The sequence below is a fragment of the Scyliorhinus canicula genome, chromosome 3 (assembly GCF_902713615.1).
Source record: "Scyliorhinus canicula chromosome 3, sScyCan1.1, whole genome shotgun sequence".
NCBI lineage: Eukaryota > Metazoa > Chordata > Chondrichthyes > Carcharhiniformes > Scyliorhinidae > Scyliorhinus > Scyliorhinus canicula.
The window spans coordinates 93,532,438-93,558,522 of record NC_052148.1 but is presented as its reverse complement, the minus strand read 5'-3'; the positions used below and the strand labels follow the sequence as shown (position 1 = coordinate 93,558,522).

The following is a 26,085-nucleotide window of genomic DNA, read 5'->3' as shown; positions in this document are numbered from 1 at the left end:
GACTAGGGCCTTTTCACAGTAACTTCATTGAAGCCTACTTATGACAATAAGTGACTACTATTTCTATTATTATAAACCTTGTGGTTGGAGCACTTTAGAGTTACTCACCCATGAAGGAAGACGAATGAAGCAAGGCTGCCAGCTGTACGTGTAGAAGCTGACAAACACAGCCCAGTAAGTTAAGTGAATGAATGGCTTGGAACTCAAGGATCTGAGGGATTTAAACACAGGTCACTGGTTTCTCTTTCCAGGAATTGACACATGGTGCTTCCTCTGTCTGAGCCAGAAAGTGTATTCCCAGGTGAGTGTTACAACAGTAATTCTGTTCACTGCCTCTGTATGGACTGTTCTCTAGCTACCAGACAGGGGTCTATTTTCTGGGGGCGGGGGTGGGGCTGCCTTCCTGACAGGGGTCTCTTTTATTAGGGGTATCCTGACAGGTTTCTCAGTTCTGGGGGGCTTCCTGACAGGGGCCTATTTACTGGGAGAATTGCCTATTTAGGGGGTCTCTGGGGTCTCTTTATTTTTGGGGTATCTGGAAATGTCTGTATACACTGGGGGAATCTGGGGGGGGATCACTTTATTTAGGGAGTTTCTGGGGGTGCAGTGGGCAGGCCTTGCATTGTGGGGGGAGGGGGGGGAGGTGGACCTCGGATGGATTTTGGGGGAACCTCCTTAAGGAGTTCTCCCCTTGGCCCACCATGAGGTCCACCACTTCAGGGGTCAGGGCCATGCTGGGAAATACATGTAATAAATACCGCTCACGTGATTCCTGGCCAAGAGGACCGGAGAATCACGAAGACCCAGAGAATATGCTGCCGGCTAAGTGGATGCATAGATGCTGCCGTCGAAGTGACAGAGCATAGCGATTTGGCGTCAAATTAGCGCCCGCCGCGATTTTAGCATCGGAACCTGTTCTCCGCCCAATCGCATTTCTTGATTTCGCGTCAGCCAATGGAGAATCCCACCCGCAGTATGGCTGCCGGGCGCCAACATCTTTCTAATGCTCCAATCCCCTGCTGGTGGTGGTTTCGAGGTTCGCCAGGAGGAAGATCCAGATGGGTCAAAATGACCCATTTACAGCCTATTAAAGATTCTATGAGCCATGTGAATCTCTGTTCATCTGGGCCAGAATTCACGTGGGCGCTTATTGATGCTGGTATTTCCCAGTGTGGCCCTATTGAGGTGGGCCAAGGGGGTAACTCTTTATGAGAGTTGCCCTCAAAGTCCATCGGAGGTCCCCCTACCCCCACAAAGTAAATCCTGCCCCTCACCTCCGCCCCCAGCTACACCTCAAGGACAGCAGCGGTTCTAGAAGACAACTCACCACCACCTTCTAAAGGGCAACTAGGAAGATTGATGTAGCGAGCCACATTGAATTTGGTACTGGGTAATGAACTCGGCCAGGTGTTAGATTTAGATGTAGGTGAGCACTTTGGTGATAGTGATCACAATTCGGTTATGTTTACTTTAGCGATGGGCAGGGATAGGTATATACCGCAAGGCAAGAATTATAGCTGGGGGTAAGGCAATTATGATGCTATTCGGCAAGATTTAGGATGTATAGGATGGGGAAGGAAACTGCAGGGGATGGGTACAATCGAAATGTGGAGCATTTTCAAGGAACAGCTACTGCGTGTCCTTGATAAGTATGTACCTGTCAGGCAGGGAGGAAGTTGTCGAGCAAGGGAACCGTGGTTTACTAGGAAGTTGAAGCACTTGTCAAGAGGAAGAAGAAGGCTTATGTTAGGATGAGACATGAAGGCTCAGTTATGGCACTTGAGAGTTACAAGTTAGCCAGGAAGGACCTAAGGGGAGAGTTAAGAAGAGCGAGGAGAGGACACAAAAAGTCGTTGGCGGATAGGATCAAGGAAAACCCTAAGGCTTTCTATAGGTATATCAGGAACAAAAGAATGACTAGAGTAAGATTAGGGCCAATCAAGGATAGTAGTGGAAAGTTGTGTGTGGAATCAGAGGAGATAGGGGAAGCGTTAAATGGATATTTTTCGTCAGTGTTTACACTGGAGAAAGACAATGCTGTCGAGGAGAATACTCAGGTTCAGTCGACCAGGCTAGATGAAATTGAGGTTCACAAGGAGGAGGTGTTAGCAATTTTGGAAAATGTAAAAATAGATAAGTCCCCTGGGCCAGATGGGATTTATCCTAGGATTCTCTGGGAAGCCAGGGAGGAGATTGCAGAGCCTTTGTCCTTGATCTTTATGTTGTCTTTGTCGACAGGAATAGTGCCGGAAGACTGGAGGATAGCAAATGTCGTCCCCTTGTTCAAGAAGGGGAGTAGAGACAATCCTGGTAATTATAGACCTGTGAGCCTTACTTCGGTTGTGGGTAAAATGTTGGAAAAGGTTATAAGAGATAGGGTTTATAATCATCTTGAAAAGAACAAGTTGATTAGCGATAGTCAACACGGTTTTGTGAAGGGTAGATCATGCTCACAAACCTTATTGAGTTTTTTGAGAAGGTGACCAAACAGGTGGATCAGGGTAAAGCTGTTGATGTGGTGTATATGGATTTCAGTAAGGCGTTTGATAAGGTTCCCCACGGTAGGCTATTGCAGAAAATAAGGAAGTATGGAATTGAAGGTGATTTAGTGGTTTGGATCAGTAATTGGCTAGCTGAAAGAAGACAGAGGGTGGTGGTTGATGGCAAATGTTCATCCTGGAGTTCAGTTACTAGTGGTGTACCGCAAGGATCTGTTTTGGGGCCACTGCTGTTTGTCATTTTTATAAATGACCTGGAAGAGGGTGTAGAAGGATGGGTTAGTAAATTTGCAGATGACACGAAGGTCGGTGGAGTTGTGGATAGTGCTGAAGGATGTTATAGGTTACAGAGGGACATAGATAAGCTGCTGAGCTGAGCTGAGAGGTGGCAGATGGAGTTTAATGCGGAAAAGTGTGAGGTGGTTCACTTTGGAAGGAGTAACAGGAATGCAGAGTACTGGGCTAATGGCAAGATTCTTGGTAGTGTAGATGAACAGAGAGATCTCGGCATCCAGGTACATAAATCCCTGAAAGTTACCACCCAGGTTAATAGGGCTGTTAAGAAGGCATATGGTGTGCTAGCCTTTATCAGTAGGGGGATTGAGTTTCGGAGCCCCAAGGTCATGCTGCAGCTGTACATAACTCTGGTGCGGCCGCTCCTGGAGTACTGTGTGCAGTTCTGGTCACCACATTATAGGAAGGATGTGGAAGCTTTGGAAAGGGTTCAGAGGAGATTTACTAGGATGTTGCCTGATATGGAGGGAAGGTCTTACGAGGAAAGGCTCAGGGACTTGAGGTTGTTTTCGTTAGCGAGGAGAAGGCTGAGAGGTGACTTAATAGATACATATAAGATAGTCAGAGGGTTAGATAGGGTGGACAGTGAGATTCTCTTTCCTCGGATGGTGATGACCAACACGAGGGGACATTGCTTTAAATTGAGGGGTGGTAGATATAGGACAGATATCAGAGGCAGTTTCTTTACTCAGAGAGTAGTAGGGGTGTGGAACGCTCTGCCTGTAACAGTAGTAGACTCGCCAAATTTAAGGGCATTTAAGTGGTCACTGGATAGACATATGGATAAAAAGGGAATAGTGTAGGTCAGATAGGCTTCAGATGGTTTCACAGGTCGGCGCAACATCGAGGGCCGAAGGGCCCGTACTGCGCTGTAATGTTCTATGTTCTATGTATTCGGTGATCAGGCGGAAAATCCCTTTCAATGCAAAAATCAGGGGCGGAGCCTGTTTTTGGATGCTCTGCCTCCTCAAAATTGGCGTCATCAAGGAGCACATCATTGGGGCGACCTGCTAGTCAGTGAACCGTGGAATTGTTCGGCCTCTCCTTCTCATTGACCCCCCCCCCCCCCTCCCCCACATCCTCCTCATCGGATGAGGTCTGCCCTTCCTCTTCATCCTTCTCCTCCAGCACATAGCCCCTCTGCTGCGCGATGTTGTTCAGGATGCAACAGGTCACTATGATGCGGGCCACTGTCTCAGCTTCATACAGGAGGGGCCCTCCAGAGTGGTCCAGGCACCTGAAGCGCACCTACAGGGGGCTGAAGCATGTTCGACCACACTCCTCTTCGTTGAAAGGATGTTATTGTAACGGGTCTCCGCATTGGTCCAGATAGGCGTCATCACCCACGGCCATAGCGGGTAACCCCTGTCGCCCAGGAGCCAACCCCGCAGCGGGGTGCCCCTGAACATTTCGGGGATCACAGTGTGCCAGGATGAAGGAGTCGTGCACGCTGCCTGGGTATCGGGCGCAGATGTGCACGATGTGAAGCTGGTGATCGCAGACTGGCTGGGTGTTCAATGAGTGAAACCCCTTTTGGTTGGTGTACAGCGGCCTATTATCCGCCGGTGCCTATAGGGTGGCATGCATCCCGTCTATTGAACCCTGGACCCGGGGCATCCCGGCAATGGCATTAACCCCGCTGCCCGGGCATCCTTGTGGGCTCAGTCCACATGGATGTACCGATCCGCCTGGGCGTATAGGGCGTCATTGATGGCGCGGATGCACCTATGCACCAAGATCTGTGAGATCCCAGACAGGTCTCCACTGAGCGACCAGAAGGACGCTGTCGCGTAAACGTTCAGGGCGACCGTCACCTTGACAGTCACTGGGAGCGGGAGTCCTCCCCCATTCCCCTGCGGTGCCAGGTGCGCTATTATCTAGCAGATGTGGTGTACTGTCTCTCTGCTCATCCCCAGTCTCCCACGGCATGTCCGGTCTGGCAGCTCCTCGAATGACATGCGGCACCAGTACATGCGAGGCCTCATGCGGCGCCTTCCTCGCACCTCCTCCTTGGCCCATTGGGGAGCAGGCCCTCCAGCCTGTGCAGCTGAAACCTGCCCCTCTGCAGCCCGTTCCTCTGCTGCGGCTTCCCCCTCCTCTCTGAGCGGCCCCCGCTCACGCGGCTGCAGGCCAGCATAGCAGGTTGATGTCCAAATGTCATTGTCTGCAGGGGGTGGACGGCCAACATGTTAGCGTGGTGCATACTCCCTTGCCCATCGAGGTTCCATGGGCGACACTGTGGTCCCGGTTGGCACTGTTGGCCCTGCCCACGTATGTGTACCACCCCCTCCCCGCACCCCTGCCCAGGTATCCAGCCTCATCCGTGCCCCCAGTCCTGGTGCCCTCTCTGTTGTCAAGGGTGCCATTGGCTGGCACTGCCCTCACTGGGGCCTGCTTTGTGTGTGGCCCTGGGTGGTCCCCGGTGGGTGGCTGCCGGTTGAGCGGGGTATTCGGGGGCAGGGGGATCGTGCTGTGGTGGGGGTGGGGTGTGGGGGTGGGGTGAGGGAGTGGGTGCACCCATACGGCCGGTGCCACTGTGTAGAACCAGGGGCCGGGGTGGGTGGTCGGTTGGTGCTCAGCAAGATGGCCGCCGTAATGGCGGCTGGTGCCCGGGCACCACTCCAGTCCTTTGGGGGGGGCACCCTGGCTGCTTGGCCCCTCCTCTCCCTGGCAGGGGCTTCCCCCCCCCCCCCCTCCGCCGCAGCCAGCATGGCTGGTGTCTGGGCCGGCAGCCCGCAGTCACTCCACGCCATTTCCTACCTCCTCTCTCTCGCTCAGCAGCCAGTACACCAGGTTTCCGATTTTTAAAACCACAAGTGAATGTCGGCGTCGGGAACTTGGGCCATCAGAGGCGATGAATCGCTGAGGCCCTGGAGCATAGGGTGTCAGGCCCGCTAATGATATGCCTACTGTACTTTCACCCAGCGTGGCGAGCGACACTGATGTGACCATCAATTCACTAGACACATGATTGGAAGTAAACTGTGGTTTTAATAGTCTTACAACTGAGCCTGCCTGCGACCAGAGGAACTGAGAGCAGGCTTACCGCTGCAGCACTTTATACTTCCAGTAGTGGGAGGGGCCATGGGCAGGGCCATGGGCAGAGACAAGGGAGGAGCCCTGTACAAGCTCCTCATCTCCCCCTATGGGCCATGGAGCGGCTCACATACAGAGCCCACAAGGACATAATATAATGTAATGCAATACAGTGTGCATTACAATACAGTATAATTCACCACAGACGCATTTACGCCATTTTCGGTGTGCCGGGGCATCCCAGTTCAGCATTAATCTGGCGTCTATCCCAATTTTGGTGTCGGAAGCTATTCCCCGCCCAATCGCATTTTGCAATTTCAGTGTTGGCAAGTGGAGAATCCCGCCCCTGATGTCCCAGGTCTTGCCGCCCACCAAAGCAGAATCATCTCCTTCCAGCCTCAACAGGGAACTTCCAGGTAAGTCAGAAAATTAAGACCGTAGAACAGACAACGCTTTCACATTTTGAAGCATAATTGAAATTATGGAGATTAATTTTATCCCCGCCGCAAATAGTGAATTTGAAGGCACATAAAGTAAAGTGGATGGCTCGCCTACTGCCACCAACCATCCCTGACCTGTCACCCATATTACGGAGAGTGAGTGAGGCATCAGGAAAGCAAACGTAGGCCTAATGAGCCTCTTAAGTGGCCAATTAACTGGCACTTAAGAGCCTTATAACACCTCTGGTGCAATTTTTCAACCTGCAGGCAAAGGTGGAAGTAAATTGGCAGCTTTTGCAATTTGACAACATGGGCTTCTGTCGACCAGGAAGGCCCCTCTGGGGTGGGAGCCCTATGCCATCACACCCCCTCCTCCAAAACGGCCCCCCTTTGACCCTCCCTTCCCAGTCCTTCTAAACACAAGGCCCCTTCCCAATACTGGGATCTCCCAGTTAAGTCCACCCAAAATCCCCAGGCTTGCCTCAAGCCTGGGAGACATTAATTTATTTTTGAGGACTGGTTGTAATTTCAGCAGTGTCCACTACTCTCTTCTGGCGCTGCTGAGACCATCGGATTGATGACCAATCAGATTGGTTTGAGGGGTGGCCGTCCCAGTTTTAACTAATTAAGGCAGCATCCAGAGTAAGGGGAGGCAACCAAATCCATGTTGGCGAGCAGCCGATCCACTTTTCCATCAGGGTGAAATCAGCCCCTCCCATAAAATCTGCCCAATAATCAGTTATGATTTTATTAACTATAGATATCACATAATGCTGGTATGGGTAACAAACTGAGCTACTGAATTTTATTTGTGTATAGAATGCAAAATAAAACACTTTCAGTCATAAATCATATTTTTATCTTGCAAAGAAGGGTACACTGCAATTTTAGGCATTATAGTTCAGAGCTGAAATGTTGCATCTTAAAGCTTACTAATGGCAGATATTTAAACCGAGTCAATATGTAGGCAAGCGATAAAGTTTAAATGATATCTCTTGGCTTTGAAAAACATGTTGTGGTAAAGATTCTACTGCTGTGGCCATGGATAATTGTGGCTGATTTGTGCCGAATCAGAATTTCTATCTCTCTCTGCTGCTTGCTTCCCACTTCCTGTAAATGCCCCCTGTTTTAAGAAATTATGGAGATGTGGCAAATTTGAATTAGTAAGAGATTTCAGTCATTAATGCGTGAATTAAACCTATCTGTCATCATCGGGTTGAAGTCAAGGTAACTCTTGTGTCTCATTGAAACAGCCCGGGCGGGATTCTGCGACAGCTGGAGAATCCACTTTTACACCAGAATCCGAGGCGGTGCCGTATTTGCGATGCTCCGCCCCCTCAAAAATGCCGGGCGCGATTCTCCCAAAACGGGAGAAATCGTAAGGCTGGCGTCAAACCCGCCCGGAAGAAGCGCGCCCCTTCCCGACCGGAAACCGATTCTGGTCCCCGTTCGGGGCTAGCAGCCCGACGCCGCAAGCTCTGGCATCACGGGTTTAACGAATTTCGTTAAGCCCGCTTGCCGGAGATAGCGCCGGCTGACGCGTCATATGACGTCAGCCCCGCATTGGAAGGCTCCAACCCTCGCATGCGCGGATGACGTCATCGCGTATTTGCGCGAAACCCGCGCATGCGCGGGCCGGGTTGCCCCTCAGCCGCCCCGCGAATGGATACTGCGGGGCGGTGGAAGGACAAATAGTGCGCGGGCATCGGGCCCGCTGCCCGCGATCGGTGCCCACCGATCGCGGGCCCATGGCACCCTTGGCACGGCCGTGGTACTGCCGTGCCAATCGGTGCCATGGTTATAAAAAGCGAGTTGTTCCCGCCGTTTTTACGAACGGCCAGACCAGGTGTGTTTGCCGTTCGTAAAAACAGCATAAAGGGCTGGGACTTCGGCCCATCCAACAGCTCTGAATTGCTGCCGGCCGTAAAAAGACGGCGGCAGCGATTCGTGTCGGGAGTTGGGCGGGGGGGGGGGAGAATAGCGGGAGGGCGGGAAAAATGTCGGGAAGGCCCTCCCGCTATTCTCCGACACGTCGTGGGGGGGGCGGAGAATCGGGCCCGCCATACTTGGGGAGCATGGCGCACGCTGTTTGGAGGGCCTCAGGACGTCATCTGAGGCCATCGCCCGATGCTCCGCCCCCGATGGGCCGAGTCCCCGACGGTATGGGGCGCGTGTCCTCACAACTTTCAGGGACCTCGCGTGGTGGCTGCGGACTCTGTCCAGCGCTGCCACAATCGGGGGGGGGGGGGGGGGGGTGTGTTCTGCTGACATGGGGGGTTTTGGAAGGGGTTGAGGGGACTGATGGGGAGTGGCGAGGGGGGTTACAGGGGAGCAGTTTTTGGCAGGCCGGGTCCGCGCACGGCCGGCACCATGTTGCATGGCACGGCCGCTGTAGGCCGCCACCTTGCGCAATCGTGGCCTTGGACCCTGCCATTCTGAGGTTGTATCCGCAGTAAAGCCAGGGATTTATCCTGCGTGGCTGCTAGCCCCCCATTGGACGGAGGATCGGTGCGGGGGTGCCACTGACTTTCTTGTCGTAAGACCAAACAGATCCAGCGAACATAGCCGCAGGATCGAAGAATCCAGCCCGTGGTCTTTCATTACCATCTTATTGATGAATAGAAGCAATATAACACTACTTGTTTTATCAAAACCATTCATAATCTTGACAGGACATCCTTCAAATGTTTCTGCTCCAGTGAAAAAAGGTTGCACAAAATCAGTTTCAAAAAGGTAATTGTTGAGCAGGAAATAACCTTTTGGCAAATGCTTAGCTGCTTTCTGGGTCTATCCCATCTCCATGTTTTAGTATTTGAGTTGCAACAATCGGGCACTAATAATATACCAGGCAAAGCTTAAGCTATCACTGAAAAGTTTCAGCTTTGAATTGTCCTCTTAATCCAGGAAAGGTAGTTCTGTGAAAGACGTGTGTAAACTCCAGGTTTATGGGGCTTTCCACAACCGCATCCAAAAGAAACAATTCCGTTGAATTTTCCATTGCATAAGAGTGGACCTCCCGAATCTCCCTGGAAGAAAAGTAATACACAACGAATGGATTCTTTTTCCAAGCTTGCATGTCTGCCACTGTGGGAATAGCACTGCTTAAGAGATCCTGAACAAAATTAGGAATAGAGGAGTTGCTCATTAAAAAACTATGAAACCCTTCTAACTTACTATTTACTATCCTGATTGTCAGGTGCTACCTCAATAATGAGGTTATTGACTAACTATTGCATCCTTTAGATTACGCCTATTTGCCTTGGTCTGGCAGTAAACCATGACAGCCAGTCAATTATTCAAAGCAGTGTGAACTATTGCCAACCTACCTGTCTAGGCTATCAGACGATGTCAGTGGTAAGCTGGCCAGATGTCTGGTCTTTATCGACCAGTCCGGTTTTCAGCTGGCCTGGCCATTATCTGGTATTGAATGGCTTCACATCCAGCATTTTCACCCTTAGCCCACTGACTTTAGTAAATCACTGATAGGGGTCCGTGCTCATTCCTGACATGATGGAAATGTAGAAAACAGCCTTCCTTTACATACTTCACCTACCATCTTCCCTTCCACTTCCCAGTGGCCAATCCAGCTTTGTTCCCCCCCCCCCCCCCCCCCCCCCCTCCTATAGGTTGTCAGGTTATTTACGCAGAGGGTGGTGAGTGCCTGGAACGCGTTGCCAGGGGAGGTTGTGAAAGCAGATACATTAACGGCGTTCAAAAGGCACCTTGACAAACACATGGATAGGATGGATATAGAGGGATATGGCACAAGGAAGAGCTGAGGCTTTCGCAAAGTTTGGTATCATGACCAGTACAGGCTTGTTCTTTGTTCTTTGATTGGCACTGAATCTCCAGACATGATGAGCAATGGTGTCAGATATTTATTTCCTTTGAAATTGGTCAATCCACCAATTTACTCCTGACCTCTAAATGATTGATGTTAATTTTATGAATTCAGCAAAATAAAAGTATTAAAATTGTCTCAAAAATGCATTGCCAGAAAGATATCTGCAAAGTTTGATGGTCGAAATCAGTAATATTTGTCAAGAAAAACTGGCATACATTTGAAAATGTAACCAAAACACCAGGAACCTGAATGGGGTGTCACTATAATTTTGAACTACCTAAATGACTGGAGATCATAAAAGGTCATTAACACAGGGTTTCCATTGCATCAGTTGTGTTGTGGTGGGCTGTTACTAGATGTTAATTTAATTTTTACATTCAGTCTCACCCCCTCCTCTCCCTACCTTTTTCAACAAGAACTCAAACTGAGTAAGCTCTTTAGTCAAAATATGCTATTAATGCGGAACTTGCTGCCAGATTGAGTTGTTAATGTGAACTAATAGGTGTATTTAAGGGGGTGCCAAATAAGTATATGAGCGATAAAAGAATACAAAATTTGGTTGGAGAAGTTTTATGTGAAGCATAAACGCTGTAAAGGCCTGTTGGCCCAAACAGCCATTTCTGTAAGTTTGCTGTAAGTTTCCAGGTAATTCAATTTAACACTCGCAGTACAACTCCACTATGACTAATCAGTCCCTTAACATAAGGGCTGGGATTCTCTGTTGCGAGTCTGCCCTGCTACTGCTGCTAGTGAGGACAGAGGATTTGGCACACAGCCACATCTCCCATTCACTGCAGCAGGAATGGAGAATCACACTGCCATGAACCTGGCTAAGATATGGCAAGATCAATCTGATTCTCCTTGTTAAGCATGAAGGCAGCTTAACTATTCCATGAATGTTTCATTTTCACAAAATAGCATGTTGCACATGTAAGTTAATGGTCCTTGTACTTGGACATCAGGCAGAGGCAGGAAAAAGATGCAAACTAATTGATATCATTTTTGATTCAATAGTTGCCTTGGTCAGCTGATTAAGACAATTTGTTCAAAGGACGTGTGTAGACTGCATTAGTTACCTACCCTTGGTTGTCCTGATAAATGGATGGTGGGGCATCTTGAGCCACCAGAAACTATTTGTACATTAAGAGTGAACCAAATTGTGTGGAAAGAGCCTCACGTGTAATCCTGACCAGGCAACGGTGGGAAATTGGATTCTCCCCATGATCCATCACGATCAGTGTTCTGATAGTAGCCCCAGCAATTTTCATACCTACTGTATTTGACTGCACAGTTTTCTCTGCTAGGGCTGTGCCACCATGTAAAATGAGTGACCTAAGCACACCAAGTCAAAATTATCCCTATGATCTTGTGGTATTGAGTACAAAGGAGGCTAGTTATGCTGGATGTTATAAAGTTCTGGTTGGACCACAACCATATAGTGTTGCGCCCATTACTGGTCCCAACAATTTGGAACGGATCCATGGGTCTTTGAGAGGGTACAGAGGAGATGCACCAGAATGTTTCCAGGACTTGTTGGGACAAACAGCCTGTTTCTGTGCTGTAAACGTGCTGGAAACTCTGTTTAATTAGGGATTTTAGCTACAAAGTTAGGTTGGAGAAACTGGACCAAAGTGAGCAAACCGAAGCAAAGATTACTGAGGGGATATTTGATGGAAGTGTCCAAGATTATGACAAATTTAGATAAGGTAGACAAAGAAAAACTGTTTCCATTGACTGACTAATGGACAAGGACCAGGGGACAGAGATGTAGGGCAGGATTCTCCGGTCGCACCTTCCCAGAGACCGGAAATTTCACCTCAAGGTCAACGGACTGTTACATGGTCCCCGTCCCATCTGTGGTGATCTTGCGGTGGGTACGACCAGAGAATCCAGCCCATTTGGTTTTGGACAACAGATACAGATAGGATATGAGGAAGAACATTTATAACGTAGCAGATGGTAATGAGCAGGAATTTGCAGCCTACGGAGGTGGCGGAAGTGGAGACACTGAGTGCTTTCAAAAATAAATTGGATGGGCATTTGAGCGAAATAAACTTTCAGGGCTAGGGAAATAGAGCAGGTGAATGGACAGGCTGGCTTGCTCTAAAGAGAGTGGCAAAGACTCAATAGGCTAAATGGCCTCTAACAGTGCCCTAAGATTCTGCATTGTTTTTTTTTATAAAATATTTTTATTGAAATATTTGTAAATTTTGAGAACAAAAACAGAAAAGGAACAAAAGGCGTTAAACATTAACATAGTGCAAAAATAGATATTTCCCGAACGGCTCTGTCTTCACAGACCACCGAAATCTAACACTATTATCAAGACAAAAGTCAGGAAGTCGAGGGTGTGATTCCCCAGTTGATGTAGAGCATTTAGTGGCACGGTACCATAGTGGTTAGCACTGTTGCTTCACAGCACCAGGGCCCCAGGTTCGATTCCCGGCTTGGGTCACTGTCTGTGCGGTGTCTGCACGTTCTCCCTGTGTCTGCATGGGTTTCCTCCGGGTGCTCCAGTTTCCTCCCACAAGTCCCGAAAGACATGCTATTAGGTAATTTGGACATTCTGAATTCTCCCCCTGTATAGCCGAACAGGCGCCGGAATGTGGCGACTAGGGGCTTTTCACAGTAATTTCATTGCAGCGTTAATGTAAGCCGACTTGTGACAATAAAGATTCTTATTCTGGACGTTTAGAATTGATGAGGGGAATTTCAACTCAAAAAAGGGTTGGAGGGCAGCACGGTGGCCTAGTGGTTAGCACAGCTGCCTCACGGCACTGAGGTCCCAGGTTCGATCCCGGCTCTGGGTCACTGTCCATGTGGAGTTTGCACATTCTCCCCATGTCCGCGTGGGTTTCACCCCCACACCCCAAAAATTGCAGAGTAGGTGGATTGGCCGCGCTAAATTGCCCCTTAATTGGAAAAAATAATTGGGTAATTTAAATTTATTTTAAAAAGGGTTGGGTTTGGCCAAGTGGCCATGTAAAAATGGACAAAATCTGAAGCCGGGCCAAAACTGTTTTTGGTTTTAATGAAGACAAGGGAATTTCTTTAAAATTATAATGAGGTTCGCTGCCTTAGAATTAATGATCACTTTTCTCCTCCATCACCAACTCTTCCGATTTCCCTCCTGAGGCCCTTCCAATTCTGAGGCCTTTCTAATTTTGTCCATCATTATCTCTTCTCACCTCTCACCCTCTCCCCTGGCCTTTCTGACTCCAGGTTGACTCATCCAACACGCAGTCCACTCTCAATTTGGCTGGCTGAGGCCAGGAAAAGGAAATGGAAACAAAAGGTACTCAATCAGATTCTGCCATTATCATTAGCTGGATCTGAGGAAAATCAATAATAATAATTGCTTATTGTCACAAGTAGGCTTCAATGAAGTTACCGTGAAAAGCCCCTAGTCGCCACATTCCGGCGCCTGTTCGGGGAAGCCGGTAAGGGAAATTCTTCCATGATTTCTCAGTCGAAAACAGGCGAGGCAGTGGTGTAGTGGTATTGTTATTGGACTAGTAATCCAGAGATCCAGGCAATGCTCCAGGATCGTGGTTTTGATCCTCACCATGGCAGATGATGAAATTTTAATTCAATGACAATTTGGAATTAAAAGTCTAATAATAACCATGGAGCCATGTCAATTGCCGTATAAAGCTATGTGGCTCACTAATGTCCTTCAGGGAAGGAAATCTGCTGTCCTTACCTAGTCTGGCCTACATGTGACTCCAGACCCACAGCAATGCTGACTGATAACTGCCCTCTGAAATGCCGAGCAAGCCAATCAGTAGGAGGGTAATACAGTCTGTGATGCTCGCATCGCATGGAATAATTTCTTTTTAAAAGCCTCTGCTCCCACCTCATCTCAAGCTAATATATTGTTGTCTTTGGGTTAGGGAAGTGTAAATTGACTGGGGTTCCTGCTTCTGATCCTTATTTAACAGGCCCTGCTACAAGTGGCACATTGCAAACTTTGGTTAAGAGCAACATTGGTTGAGTAGCCTGCCAACACACATTGCATAGGTTCACATACAAAGAATGATCAGTAGCACAAGGTTCTTTGAGGGCATCTACAGAACTGTAACCCAGTGAGAAGTCAATACATTCAGAGGAGGGAAGGGGGAATAGATAGGAAAAAATGAAGGGATTTTTTTTGTTGCGGTGACCCCATGTGCAAATGCCATGGCATTTTATAATGCAATGCTGCTTTCTTCATAAAGTGTATTGTCACACACCATGATAGGTGGTGAGCTATTTTGGCAAAAATTAGTAACATTATATTAACAAAATGAATACAAAGATTTAAAACTGTTTTGTGGGACTATATGACACTGTGGGTACTACAGAACTGTTGGCCATCCGATTCACCAGCAGCACTCTCAGGCAGCACTTACTCCTGACATTGGGGCGGAAGATTCGCCTTAAAGCATTAACATTGCTTCCAGCATGGACAAGTTTCCCCCCACCTATTAGCTCGCAGGGCAGGGACTGTGGCATCTCATTAAATACATCCTCATGAAATTGTCAGATTGTTTTCTATTTAACCTTGGTAAATGTACTTTTTTGCATATGGTATAGAAACCTGGCTGCTGGGAAACAGGAATACCACTTTCAGTGGGCAGCTGCCCTTTCAAGTTCTCTCTCATTTTCCCATGTGGCTGACCTCCATCCAGCACACACCATAAAACAGAGATTGGGAGGACTTGCCAGCATAAATTCAATGGCCTGTGCTCCAAGTAGGAATGTGGACCATCCGGGAGTATGGACAAGAGAATCAGCATTACAGAGGGTAGGCCAATCTCTGAGTGCTGCTCTCCATGGGAATTGTGGGATCAGTGAAATCACCACATTACCTGGATGGCCAAGGCCATTGAATCCTGCTCTACTGCTGCACGATACAGCACTCGGGATCTCATAAACACAGAAACAATATTGTTTGTAGACATTCTCAGTTTACATAGAGTTACGTATTCATCTAGAATTTTGAAGTAATTTTTACCTCACAGATACTTACAAAGCAAGAATCTCTTCCTTCTTCTTGGTCACCAGCACAAAGTACGTCATCTGTTATTGCCGGGTAGTAGGTGTAATACTTAGAACACATGTCCCTGTCTACGACAGTCACATTCGCTTGTTGCAATGTATCTGAAGTGCTCCACACTTCAGGTCTGGTGACTCCCCAACCTGCAACATTGCAAATGACTCCTCTTTTAACATCCTTTCCGTTGTTAGGCAATCCCAGGATATTCACAAATTTGTTCAGAGTCGCTGTGCCATTGAGCTGGAATTACATTTATAAAGCATGTGAATCATTTCTACATGTGTGGTGATCTGAGTTTTCTCAAACGCAATTTCAGTTTTGGTTACTGGCTAGGCTGTAGATTTTGTGAATCTACAGGGGTTTTTATTGAGTTAGGTTTGAACAGCCACTGACTGCACAGCTACCTCTCATTGCGTTGTTGCACGTATCGCGACATTGGTATTTCTAGAGTAATTTATTCCAAGGAAACTATTTAAACATCTCACAATTAAGTTAATCATGATTTTTAACTTTTGCTGTAATAGCATCAGTAGCTAGTGTTGCACAATACCTTGTCATAGTTCCAATTTAGACAAACGTCTTAAAAAGTGAACATCATTCATTCTATTCGGCATTGGAGAGTTTATTTTGTTATCTTGTTTTTGCAGGAAATGATACCATTGTAAGTGTTCCGAACGATTGCAGGTAGTTTTCAAAATGGGTGCCAAGGTCTCCAATCAGCCAAGCACTCATTACCAGCCAAGAGGCAAAGAGATAGGCATTCAGGCCCTGCTCTTGAAACCAACAGTGGACTAAGCAGTTGTTTCAGAACTGACATGCAAAACCCTGAATGTAGTGAGCGTCAGCCTGGCTGCATTCAGGAAAGCCAAGTTTACATGCAGACTGACAGGTGGTCCTCAATGAGATTGCAGCAGACATCAATCAAAAAGATACATTTATTAAAAATACTTTCCTAAACATGAAGCCAGGAGCAACAGGAATATTTCTCCTGGAATCCCATGAGCCATTGGTGGCCGCTACTCAATACCCTCTCCCCGTTTCCTGAACTTTATTTTGTTTCTCCCTTCCCTTCACATGCCCTGTGCTCCTCTTCCCAGTCACCCCGCACAATTACATTCTCTTTCCTTTTAACACCTCTTAGGGTAAGGACAGCACAGTGGCTCAGTGGTTAGCATTGCTGCCTCACAGCACCGAGGGCTCGGGTTTGATCCTGGCCCCGGGTCATTGTCCATATGGAGTTTGCACATTCTCCCTCTGACTACATGGGTCTCACCCCCACAAGCCAAAGATGAGCAGGTAGGTGGATTGGCAACGCTAAATTGGCCCTTAATAGGCTGAGGGGTGTGGGGGGGGGGGGGGAGTGGCTGGGGGACTGGTGGAGATGGTTAGGAGGGGTCCAAGGGGGCACTATCTGGCAGGTCGGATTCACACCAGCGCTGTTGTAAGGCAAGGCCACTGCAGGTCATCACTATGCGTATGCGCAGCCATGGACCTAGCTGTTTTTCATCCGATTTTGCTGTGGGAGCCAGGAATTTTACCCGGCGCCACTGTTGGCCTCTCACTGGTCTTGGAATCGGAGGGTTCGGCGCCAATTTTAGCTTTGTAAAAAGGCACTGTTCCCACACCGGCGTCAGCACTTAGCCCCAAAATCGGAGAATCCAGTCCTATATCTTTCACTGGTGAGCTGCATTAGGATGTGAAGCATAGGTCATGGCTTCCTTTAAATGAGGCTTAAGGCCTAATATTGGATGCACCTTGAGCCGAGCTGTTCAGGTACAGGGATCATTCCTTGCACTTGGTCTGTACCTACAAGGTGAAACAGATGAATCTCTAGACATTATAATTAGAAATATAAAGCTTTAACATTTTTACCTCAATAAGCATGATGTCATTTGTAATCAATTTTGAGTCATACAAATCATGTGGAATCATCCTTTTAACAGTAAATATTTGTTCTGCCTTCCCTCCTTTTGAAAGTGAGTGAGCGCCGAGAACTACCCGAGTGTCCTGTGGAATCCTTTTGTTGTAAAAGAAATGAAGAAAGTTGATACATTACTTTTGTTAGCATTTTCTGTAGTTCAGTTGGTACCACAGGACAAATGACTGATCAAGAGCAATATGACTGAGAATTGAAAAGAATGTAAATGCTGTCCTTTGAGTTGAAGTCACAGTGTGCAATATTAATAGCAAATCTGTTTGTTTTCAAATTCTGTGCCCTTTATTTCTCAGTTTCCAGGAGATGCATGACAGAAAGGGGTTAGGGAGATTTTGGGGGTGATGATGTCCATAGATTACACCATTTGTCAATCTATGCAGTCGGGTCTGACAATTGATATTGGCGTCTGTGGTTAAGTAACCAAAAGACACTCAATGATTTTGTTACGAATTGCTCCTCGGGACCAAAGGGTAGCTGCTGGCACTTTAACCCAGTGAAGGACAACGGCAACTGTGAAGGGAAACTGGGTTGGATAGCATTCACTATGGAGTGTAAAATGGATGAGAGGTGCTCATCCGAGGGTAGATTAGAGATTGAATGGGTGGATTGATTCCTGGGATGACTGATTTACGTGGAGAGATTGATTGGTTCGGATTATATTCGCTGGAGTTCAGAAGAATGAAAAGGGCATCCTATAACATTCTAACAGGACTATACAGGGTAGATGCAGGAAGGAAGTTCCCGATGGCAGGGGAGTCGAGAACCAGGGGTCGCAGTCTGAGGATACAGGGTAAATCATTTAGGACTGATATGAGGAGATATTTGTTCACCCAGAGAGTGTTGAGCCTGTGGAATTTGCTACCACAGAAGGCAGTTGAGGCCAAAACTTTGTATGTTTTCAAGAAAGAATTAGATATAGCCCTTGGGGCTAAAGGGATCAAAGGATATGGTGGGAAAGTGGGAACAGGTTTCTGAGTTGGATGATGAGCCATGATCATAATGCATAATAGAGCATGGCTGAAGGGAAGAATGGCCTCCTCCTGCACCTATTTTCTATGTTTCAATGTTACTATGTTAATGCGACAGGAGTGGCTCAGTGCAGCAAATGGACTTTTCATAGAATCATAGAATTTACAGTGCAGAAGGAGGCCATTTGGTCCATCGAGTCTGCACCGGCCCTTGGAAAGAGTACCCTACCTAAGCCACCCTCTCCCCATAACCCAGTGACCCCATTTAAATGTTTTGGACACTAAGGGCAATTTAGCATGGTCAATCCACCTAACCTGCACATCTTTGGACTGTGGGAGGAAATCGGAGCACCCGGAGAAACCCCATGCAGACACGGGGAGGATGTACAAACTCCACACAGACAGTGACCTAAGCCGGGAATCGAACGTGGGATCCTGGAGCAGTGAAGCAACTTTGCTAACCACTGTGCTGCCGTGCCCTTTCCTATGTGTTTTCATGTATCTTAGAGATATTGTTCTGAACATAACTTTTATTATTCTTACCCACTGTGCGCTTATTGCTTTTCAAAGATGCATTAATCTATTGTAACTTACATTTGGCAGTGTGCAGCTGTCAGCACCCAACTGGTTTTGATTAAAGCTCCTCCACATCCATGATTTTTCCTGAACTGAATGGAAGCCATGTAAGGTCTGGAATGGGGCACAGCTTCCTGGCCTCCAATAATTTCCATACAGTTGGCTGTAATAATAAAAAAGTTTTATGGATCTTTAGAATCAAAGATAATGCATTACAATGACATGTTGCACATTTTCATTTTTCTTTCATTTGTTCCTTCGATATGGACAACACTGGTAAGTGGTAATTAGTACCCATCGCTAGTTGTCTTGAGGGTTTAAGAGTCAATCACACAGTGGGGGACTGGAGTTACATGTAGACCATACCAGGTGGCAGCGGCTGGTCTTCTGCACAGAACATGACTCAACGCATGGGTTTATGTTACATATTCACTTCCATTGTGGATGATACAAAACTCAGAAGCGTTGTAAACTGTGAAGAGGACAGTTCAAAAGGACATCAACAAACTGGTGGAATGGGTGGACATGTGTCAGATGAAGTTCAGTGCAGAGAAATGTGATTCATTTTGGTAGAAAGAACATGAAGACATGGTATGAAATAGGGAGTGAAACTCCAAAAGGGGTGCAGGGGATCTGGGTGTATATGTGCCTCAGCCAATAACAGAGAATTGGTTCAAGGAAAGGCAGGACTTGGTGTTAAATGTTCCTGGGTATAAGGAGTTCAGGAAGATAGGAAAGTAAGAAAAGGAGGAGAGGGTAGCAGGATTGGAGAAGGAGAAGACCATAGTGTTGGAGAAAGAGGATGTCCAAGATGGTTCAAGGTCAGAGTCAATTTGGCTAAAGCGAAGGAGCAAAAAGTGAGCAATTCCATTGCTTGGTGTCATCCACAGACCACCAACTAGTGAGAAGGATGTAGAAGACAAATCTTCAGTGAAATTACAGAGAGATACTAACATTATAGAATAGTTTTAACGGGGAACTTGAATTACCCGAATATAGACTGGAATAGTTATTTTAATGAATTTATGGGATGTGGCTGGGCCAGCATTTATTGTCCGTACATTGTTGCCCCTGAGAAGGTGGTGGTGAGCTGCCTTCTTGAGCCGCTGCAGTCCCTGAGGTATAGATGCATCCACAGTGCTGTTGGGGAAGGAATTCCAGAATTTTGACCCAGCAACAGTGAAAGAACAGCAATATATTTCCAAGTCTGGATGGTGAATGACTTGTAGGTGAACTGTCCAGGTACTGGTGTTCCTACGTGCCTGCTGCCCTTGTCCTTCTAGATGATAATGGTCGTGGATTTGGAAGGTTCTGCCTAAGGAACCTTGATGAGTTCCTGCAGTGCATCTTGTACATGTTGCACACTTCTAACACTGTTCCTCGGTGGTGGAAGGAGTGAATGTTTGTGGAAAGGGCACTAATCAAGTGCGCTAAATTGTTTTGGATGGTGTCAAGCTTTTTGAGTGTTGTTAGAGTTGTGCCCAACCAGGCAAGTATAGATTATTCTATCATACTTCTGACCGTGCCTTGTAGATGGCTTTGGGGAGTCTGGAGATTAATTACTTGCCACAGGCTACACAGTTTCTGACCTGTTCTTGTAGCCACAGTATTTATATAGCTGGTCCCGTTCAGTTTCCAGTCAATGGTACCCCCAGGATGTTGATAACGGGGGATTCAGTGATCATAATGCCACTGAATGTCAAGGGGTGAGGTCAGATTGTCTCTTGTTGGAGATGAACATTGCCTGATGCCTGTGTGGCATGAATGATATTTGCCATTTTTCAGCCCTGTCTGGATATTGACCTGGTCTTACTTAATCATATGTTCTATGTTCTATTTGGGCATGGACTGCTTCAGTACCTGAGGAGGTGCAGATGGGGATGAACATTCTGGTAGTGTAAAGGGCAGAGAGGGTCAAAAGTGCCTAAATTATGTTCAGGAAAAGTTTCGACAGCATTTTTTGTCCAGTCCAGCAAGAAAGAATACGCTGTTGCACCTGGTTCTTTGAAATGATGTAGGTCAATTAGATCAAGTGTCAGTAGGAACATTTAGGAAACAGTGATCATTGTATTGTAATGTTTAGGATGATGATAGAAAAGGAAATTAGGCAGCCCAGAGTCTAAATAATTCACTGGGGGAGAGATGAATTCAATGGAACAAGAATGGTGCTGGGCCAGTTAGACTGGACTGAAAGATTGGCAACTGCAGCTGAACAATGGGCTACCTTCAAAGCAGAAATGGTCTAGGCACAGACATTATCTTAGAAGGGAAACGTAAGGCAAACAAACCCAGAACTTTGTCGGTGAAGGAGATAGCAATTAAAATAAAGAAGAAAATGTCTACTTATGACAGATGTCAGGTAGAAAAGACAGTTGAGAAGCAAGAGGAATAGAGAAAGTTCAGCGGGGAGATGAAAAAGCACATTAGTGAAGCGAAGTAGGATAACAAGATTGGAGGTATGGCTGAGATATGAAATGAACGCTTTGCATCAATCTTTACCAAAGCGGTAGTTGCTACCTAGGCCATGGAGACAGACAAGGTAACTCTGTCCCTAGAAGGGTTCAAAATTAACAAGGAGGAATTGTTGAATAGATTGTCAGTTCTTAAAGTTGACAAGGCACTGGGATAGGAGGAGATGCGTCCAAGGATATTGAAAGAAGTGAGAATGGATATTGCAGGGGTGCTGGCCATGATCCTACAGTCTTCTCTGAAGCAATGTTACAACAATAGCCCCATCAATTACAGACCAGTCAGTTTAGCGCCAGTAGTGAGCAAGCTTCCAGAAACAATTATTTGGGATAGAATTGATTGTCACATGGACAAATGTGGGTCAATAATAAAGAGCCAGCATGGATTTCTAAAAGGAAAATCGTGTTTAACTAAGGAGCAGGAGTTTTTTGAGGAGGAAACAGAAAGGGCCGATGAGGGTAATGATGATGATGTGGTGTGTGTGTGGACGTTCAGGAGGCATTGACGCAGTGCAACGTACAACAAACTTGCACGAAAAGATACAGCTCATGAAATAAAAAGGACAGTAGCAATGCGGATACAAAAGTGACTTAAAAATAGGGAGAGTAATGGTGAATGGATATTTTTTGGACTGGAGGAAGGTTTGTAGTGCTGTTCCCTAGGAATCTGTATTGGGACCCTTTCTTTTCCTGATATATATTAATGATCTCGATCTTGGTGTGGAGTGGACAATTTCAAAGTTCGCGAATGACATAAAAGTTGGAAGTATTGTAAACTGTGAGGAGGATAGTGTAGAACTTCAAAAGGGCATCGACAAATTGGTGGATTGGGCAGATAGATGGCATTTGAAGTTCTATGTGGAAAAGTGTGAGGTGATGCATTTTAGTAGGAAGAACATGGCAAGACAGTACAAAATAAGGGATAAGATACTTAAAACGGTGTAGGAGCAGAGGGTCCTGGGTGTATATATGCCTAAATCATTGAAAGTGACAAGACAGGTAGAAAGAGCAATTAATAAAGCATATAGTATTCTTGGCTTTATTTATAGGGGCATAGATTACAAGAGTAAGCAGGGGCGGCATGGTAGCACAGTGGTTAACACTTTGCTTCACAGCGCCAGAGACCCGGGCTCAATTCCCGGCTTGGGTCACTGTCTGTGCGGAGTCTGCACATTCTCCCCTTGCCTACCTGGGTTTCCTCCGGGTGTTCTAGTTTCCTCCCACAAGTCTCGAAAGACTTGGTGATTTGGATATTCTGAATTCTTCCTCAGTGTACCTGAACAGGTGGTGTAGTGTGGCGACTAGGGGATTTTCACAGTAACTTCATTGCAGTGTTAATGTAAGTCTATTGTGACACTAATAAATATTATGTCGTGCTGAATTTAACCTAAGACCTCAGACCTTAGATGTCAGCTGGAATATTGTGTACTGTTCTGGGTGCAGAAGAAGTTTGCATGAATGGTTCTAGGTTTGAGAAACTTCAGTTATGAGGGTAAATTGGAGAGGCTGGGACTGTTCTTTTGGAGAGAAGAAGGCTAAGAGGAGATTTGAGATGCTCAAAATCATGAGGAGGCTGGAGAGAGTAAATATGGAGAAAGTGTTCCCATTCATAAAAGGATCAATAACAAGGGCACAGATTTAAAGTGATTTGCAAAAAAAGCAAATGTGATATGAGAAAAAAACTTTTCACACAGCGAGTAGTTTGGGTGTGGAATGCACTGTCTGGAACTTTGGTGGAGGCAGCTTCAATTGAGGTATTTAAGAGGGTACTGGATGATTGTTTCTATTCAAACAATGCGCAGGGGTACTGGGAAAAGGCAGGGGAATGGCACTAAGTCGCGATGCTTGTTTGGAGAGCCGATGTAAACACAATGGGCCAATTGGCCTCCTTCTGCACCGTAACAATTCTGTGATTCTGTGATATCATTGAAGGTGGCAGGATCGTTTGTGAGAATATTTAATTAAGCATATAGTTTCCTGTTTTTTTCCAATAGGAATGTGGAGTACAAGAGCAAGGAGGTTATGTTAACTAGTATAAGTCACTAGTTTGGCCTCAGCTTGTGTATTGTGTCCAGTTCTGGGCGCCGCATTTTAGATTCACAAGAATGGTTCCTGGGATGAGGAAATTAAGTTGTGAAGATAAATTGGAGAGGTGAACATGTTTTCCTTCGGGGAAAGAAGCCTGAGAGGAGATTTGGTGGAGGTGTTCAAAATCATGAGGGACCTGAACAGAGCAACTAAGGAGGCAATGTTCCCACTCGTGAAAGGATCTAGAATGAGAGAGTACAGATTTAAAGCAATTATTTTAAAAAGAGCAATAGTGAAATGAGGGAAAACTTTTTATGCACAGCGAGTGTTTAGAGACTGGAATGCACTGCCTGAGAGTAAAGTGGAGGCACGTTCAACGGAAACATTCACATGAGAATTAAACTGTTGTCTCAAAAGGAAGAATATGCAGGGTTACCCGGGGTAAGGCAGGAGAATGACACTAGGTGAGTTGCTCATTCAGAGACCCAGTGCAGGCATGACTGGCCAAATGATCTTCTTCTGCAGCGTAACAATTCTGTGATTCTATGAATTGTATTGGAGTTTGTCATAATCAGTAAAATACAGTCATGGGAGAAACATTAATTACATCAGAATCAAATGCAAAACTCAGAAGCTTGATGATTTAATTCATTACAATTAACTGAGGTGTAGAATAGACAAATCATCTACCAGAGGGATCTGGTCAGAGACTCTCTGAAAATTAGATGGAAATGTCGCAAGTTTACCTTCAAACTGATTGAAATTCTAATGCCTTACGGTGGCCTCACACTATCTGGTAAACTAGAAAGCACCTTCAGGTTGCCGAATTTACCAAAAAACAGAACCGATTGTGCAGCAAAATAAAGACAAATGCTTAGATTAATGCAAAATGTCTCATGTAATTGGCCTTTTGCTGAAGCTGTTCGGTGCTTAGAAATATTAAACCAACTGTGCACAATATGTACATATACTTTGTAGAAATACTTAGCACATTATATAAGTTAACCTGATTTCTGATTTTCATTATATTTGCAGTTTGCAGGTTAATGATAAATTTTCTATTGCCCAAAATTAAGTTTGCTGACAAATTTAAATAAATTCTCCAGTCAACATATAAAAGAGTAGAAATTCTGTGTGTTTACTTACAGTCTGATATGAGTAAGAAAGTGATAGCCACAGAGCTGAGCAGAGCCGGGAACAGCATTTTCATCAGTCTGTGTGTGTGTGAAGACTGAGGAAGTGAATGTATTTTCTACTTTTAAGCCTGTTTAGAGGAAGCGGTTAGACACGTATATTCTAATGACTGTCAACATTTCACCAAGATCAAGATTCCTTGAAATCTAATGCATGCATAAAATATTAATCCAGAAACAAACACAAAAATAAATTATATGTTAGGTATAATACACATTATACAGAAACATGAAGACGTTTTTCCAGTGCAAAATATGTAACTGATCTATTAACAAAACTCTTAGAAACTTATAACTATTACAATCAATGTGTACATGCACAGTATAGGAACCCATCTCATTTGGGAAAAAATTGAGAAATATGAAACTAATACAGGATGAGTAGTGTCAATATAATAATAATATTTATTAATATCACAAGTAGGCTTACATTAACACTGCAATGAAGTTACTGTGAAAATCCCCTAGTCGCCACACTTCGGCGCCTGTTCTAGTACACAAGGGTGGAATTCCAATTTCCAATTCACCTAACAGCACGTCTTTCGGGACTTGTGGGAGGAAACTGGAACATCCGGAGAAAACCCACACCGACACAGGGAGAATGTGCAGACTCCACACAGTGACCCAAACCGGGAATGAGACCAGCTTCTCCCAGCTGAGAGCACTAATATCTGCATTGTTACCAGTTTCTCTGGGGAGCAATTCGTTGGAAAGATTTAAAAGTCCAGTTTTGGGTGCCTTTGTTGGGGTGTTTCAAGCCGGGAATCAAACCCGGGTCCCTGGCACTGTGAAGCAACAGTGCAGCCACTGTGCTACCTAGTCAGATAATGTTGTTTGGATCTCTTACAGTTATGATTGCAGATTTGATTAGATTGGACTCTTACCTCCTGTGCCACAGTTCTGATGCTATATGTGTCCATTACAGATGTGATCTTCTTTAGCTTGTCTAGTTTACTCCCTCTGCCCAATATCCACACCTTCCGCAGTTCCCAGTTGCTTTCCAATATCCTTGTTCATAATTCCTCTCTTTCACTTCAAGGTGGAAATCTTAATTTTTTTTTACTGTCGGGGCATAGAAGCAGTGTTGCAGATCCATTGTTCATTATAGAAACTGTCCAGTTTTAGTTTCCACACATTGCAACATCCGTTAGCCTCAATAAGGTTAGCCTCAATATGAACGGTATTCAAATCAACACCTTAGACAATTCAGTAGGATTGTGGAGAGGTACTGTCAATGTTTCAGGTCAAGGGCCAGGATTCTCCCCTACCCGGCAGGGCTGGGGGTCCCGGCGGGACGGAGCGGCGTGAACCACTCCGGTGTTGGGCCTCCCCAAAGGTGCGGAATTCTCCGCACCTTTAGGGGCTAGGCCTGCGCCGGAGTGGTTCCCGCTCCGCCGGCTGGCGTGAACGGCCTTTGGCGCCACGCCAGCCGGGGCCGAAAGGCCTTCGGCGGCCGGCGGAAGTCCGCGAATGCGCCGGAGCGTCAGCGGCTGCTGACATCATCCCGGCGCATGCGCAGGGGAGGGGTCTCTTCCACCTCCGCCATGGTGGAGATCATGGTGAAGGCGGAAGAAAAAGAGTGCCCCCACGGCACAGGCCCGCCTGCCGATCGGTGGGCCCCGATCGCGGACCAGGCCACCGTGGGGGCACCCACCGGGGCCAGATCGCCCCGCGCCCCCCCAGGACCCTGGCGCCCGCCCGCGCCGCCACCAGAGGTGATTTAATCCACTCCGGTGGGAAAGGCCCCTCAGCGGCGGGACTTCAAC

At 46.4% G+C, this 26,085-nt stretch overlaps 2 protein-coding genes across 2 annotated transcripts in view; both read right to left on the bottom strand.

The window, feature by feature from the left end:
* Positions 1 to 26,085, bottom strand: part of LOC119963626 (polyserase-2-like) — an 84,205-nt gene that overhangs the window by 35,352 nt on the left and 22,768 nt on the right. Inside the window, exons 6-9 of the mRNA XM_038792955.1 lie at positions 18,649 to 18,793; positions 17,023 to 17,167; positions 15,109 to 15,390; positions 14,963 to 15,020 (exon numbers count right to left, since the gene is read on the bottom strand). Coding sequence (XP_038648883.1) covers positions 14,963 to 15,020; positions 15,109 to 15,390; positions 17,023 to 17,167; positions 18,649 to 18,793 — 630 coding nt within the window. The remainder of the gene's footprint in view (positions 1 to 14,962; positions 15,021 to 15,108; positions 15,391 to 17,022; positions 17,168 to 18,648; positions 18,794 to 26,085) is intronic.
* Positions 8,591 to 24,392, bottom strand: LOC119962806 (granzyme K-like). Its single transcript, XM_038790898.1, has 5 exons — positions 24,273 to 24,392; positions 18,649 to 18,793; positions 17,023 to 17,167; positions 15,124 to 15,390; positions 8,591 to 9,294 (listed from the first exon to the last, which is right to left on the bottom strand). The coding sequence occupies exons 1-5, from the start codon at positions 24,334 to 24,336 to the stop codon at positions 9,145 to 9,147; spliced, it is 771 nt and encodes a 256-aa protein (XP_038646826.1). The 5' UTR covers positions 24,337 to 24,392; the 3' UTR covers positions 8,591 to 9,144.

Coding starts and splice junctions, on each gene's coding strand:
- LOC119962806 (XM_038790898.1), bottom strand. CDS start 24,336: ATGAAAATGCTGTTCCCGGCTCTGCTCAGCTCTGTGGCTATCACTTTC. Junction 17,168..18,648: donor ACAGCTGCACACTGCCAAAT/GTAAGTTACAAT, acceptor TTACAACAAAAG/GATTCCACAGGACACTCGGG. Junction 15,391..17,022: donor ATGACATCATGCTTATTGAG/GTAAAAATGTTA, acceptor ATGTAATTCCAG/CTCAATGGCACAGCGACTCT.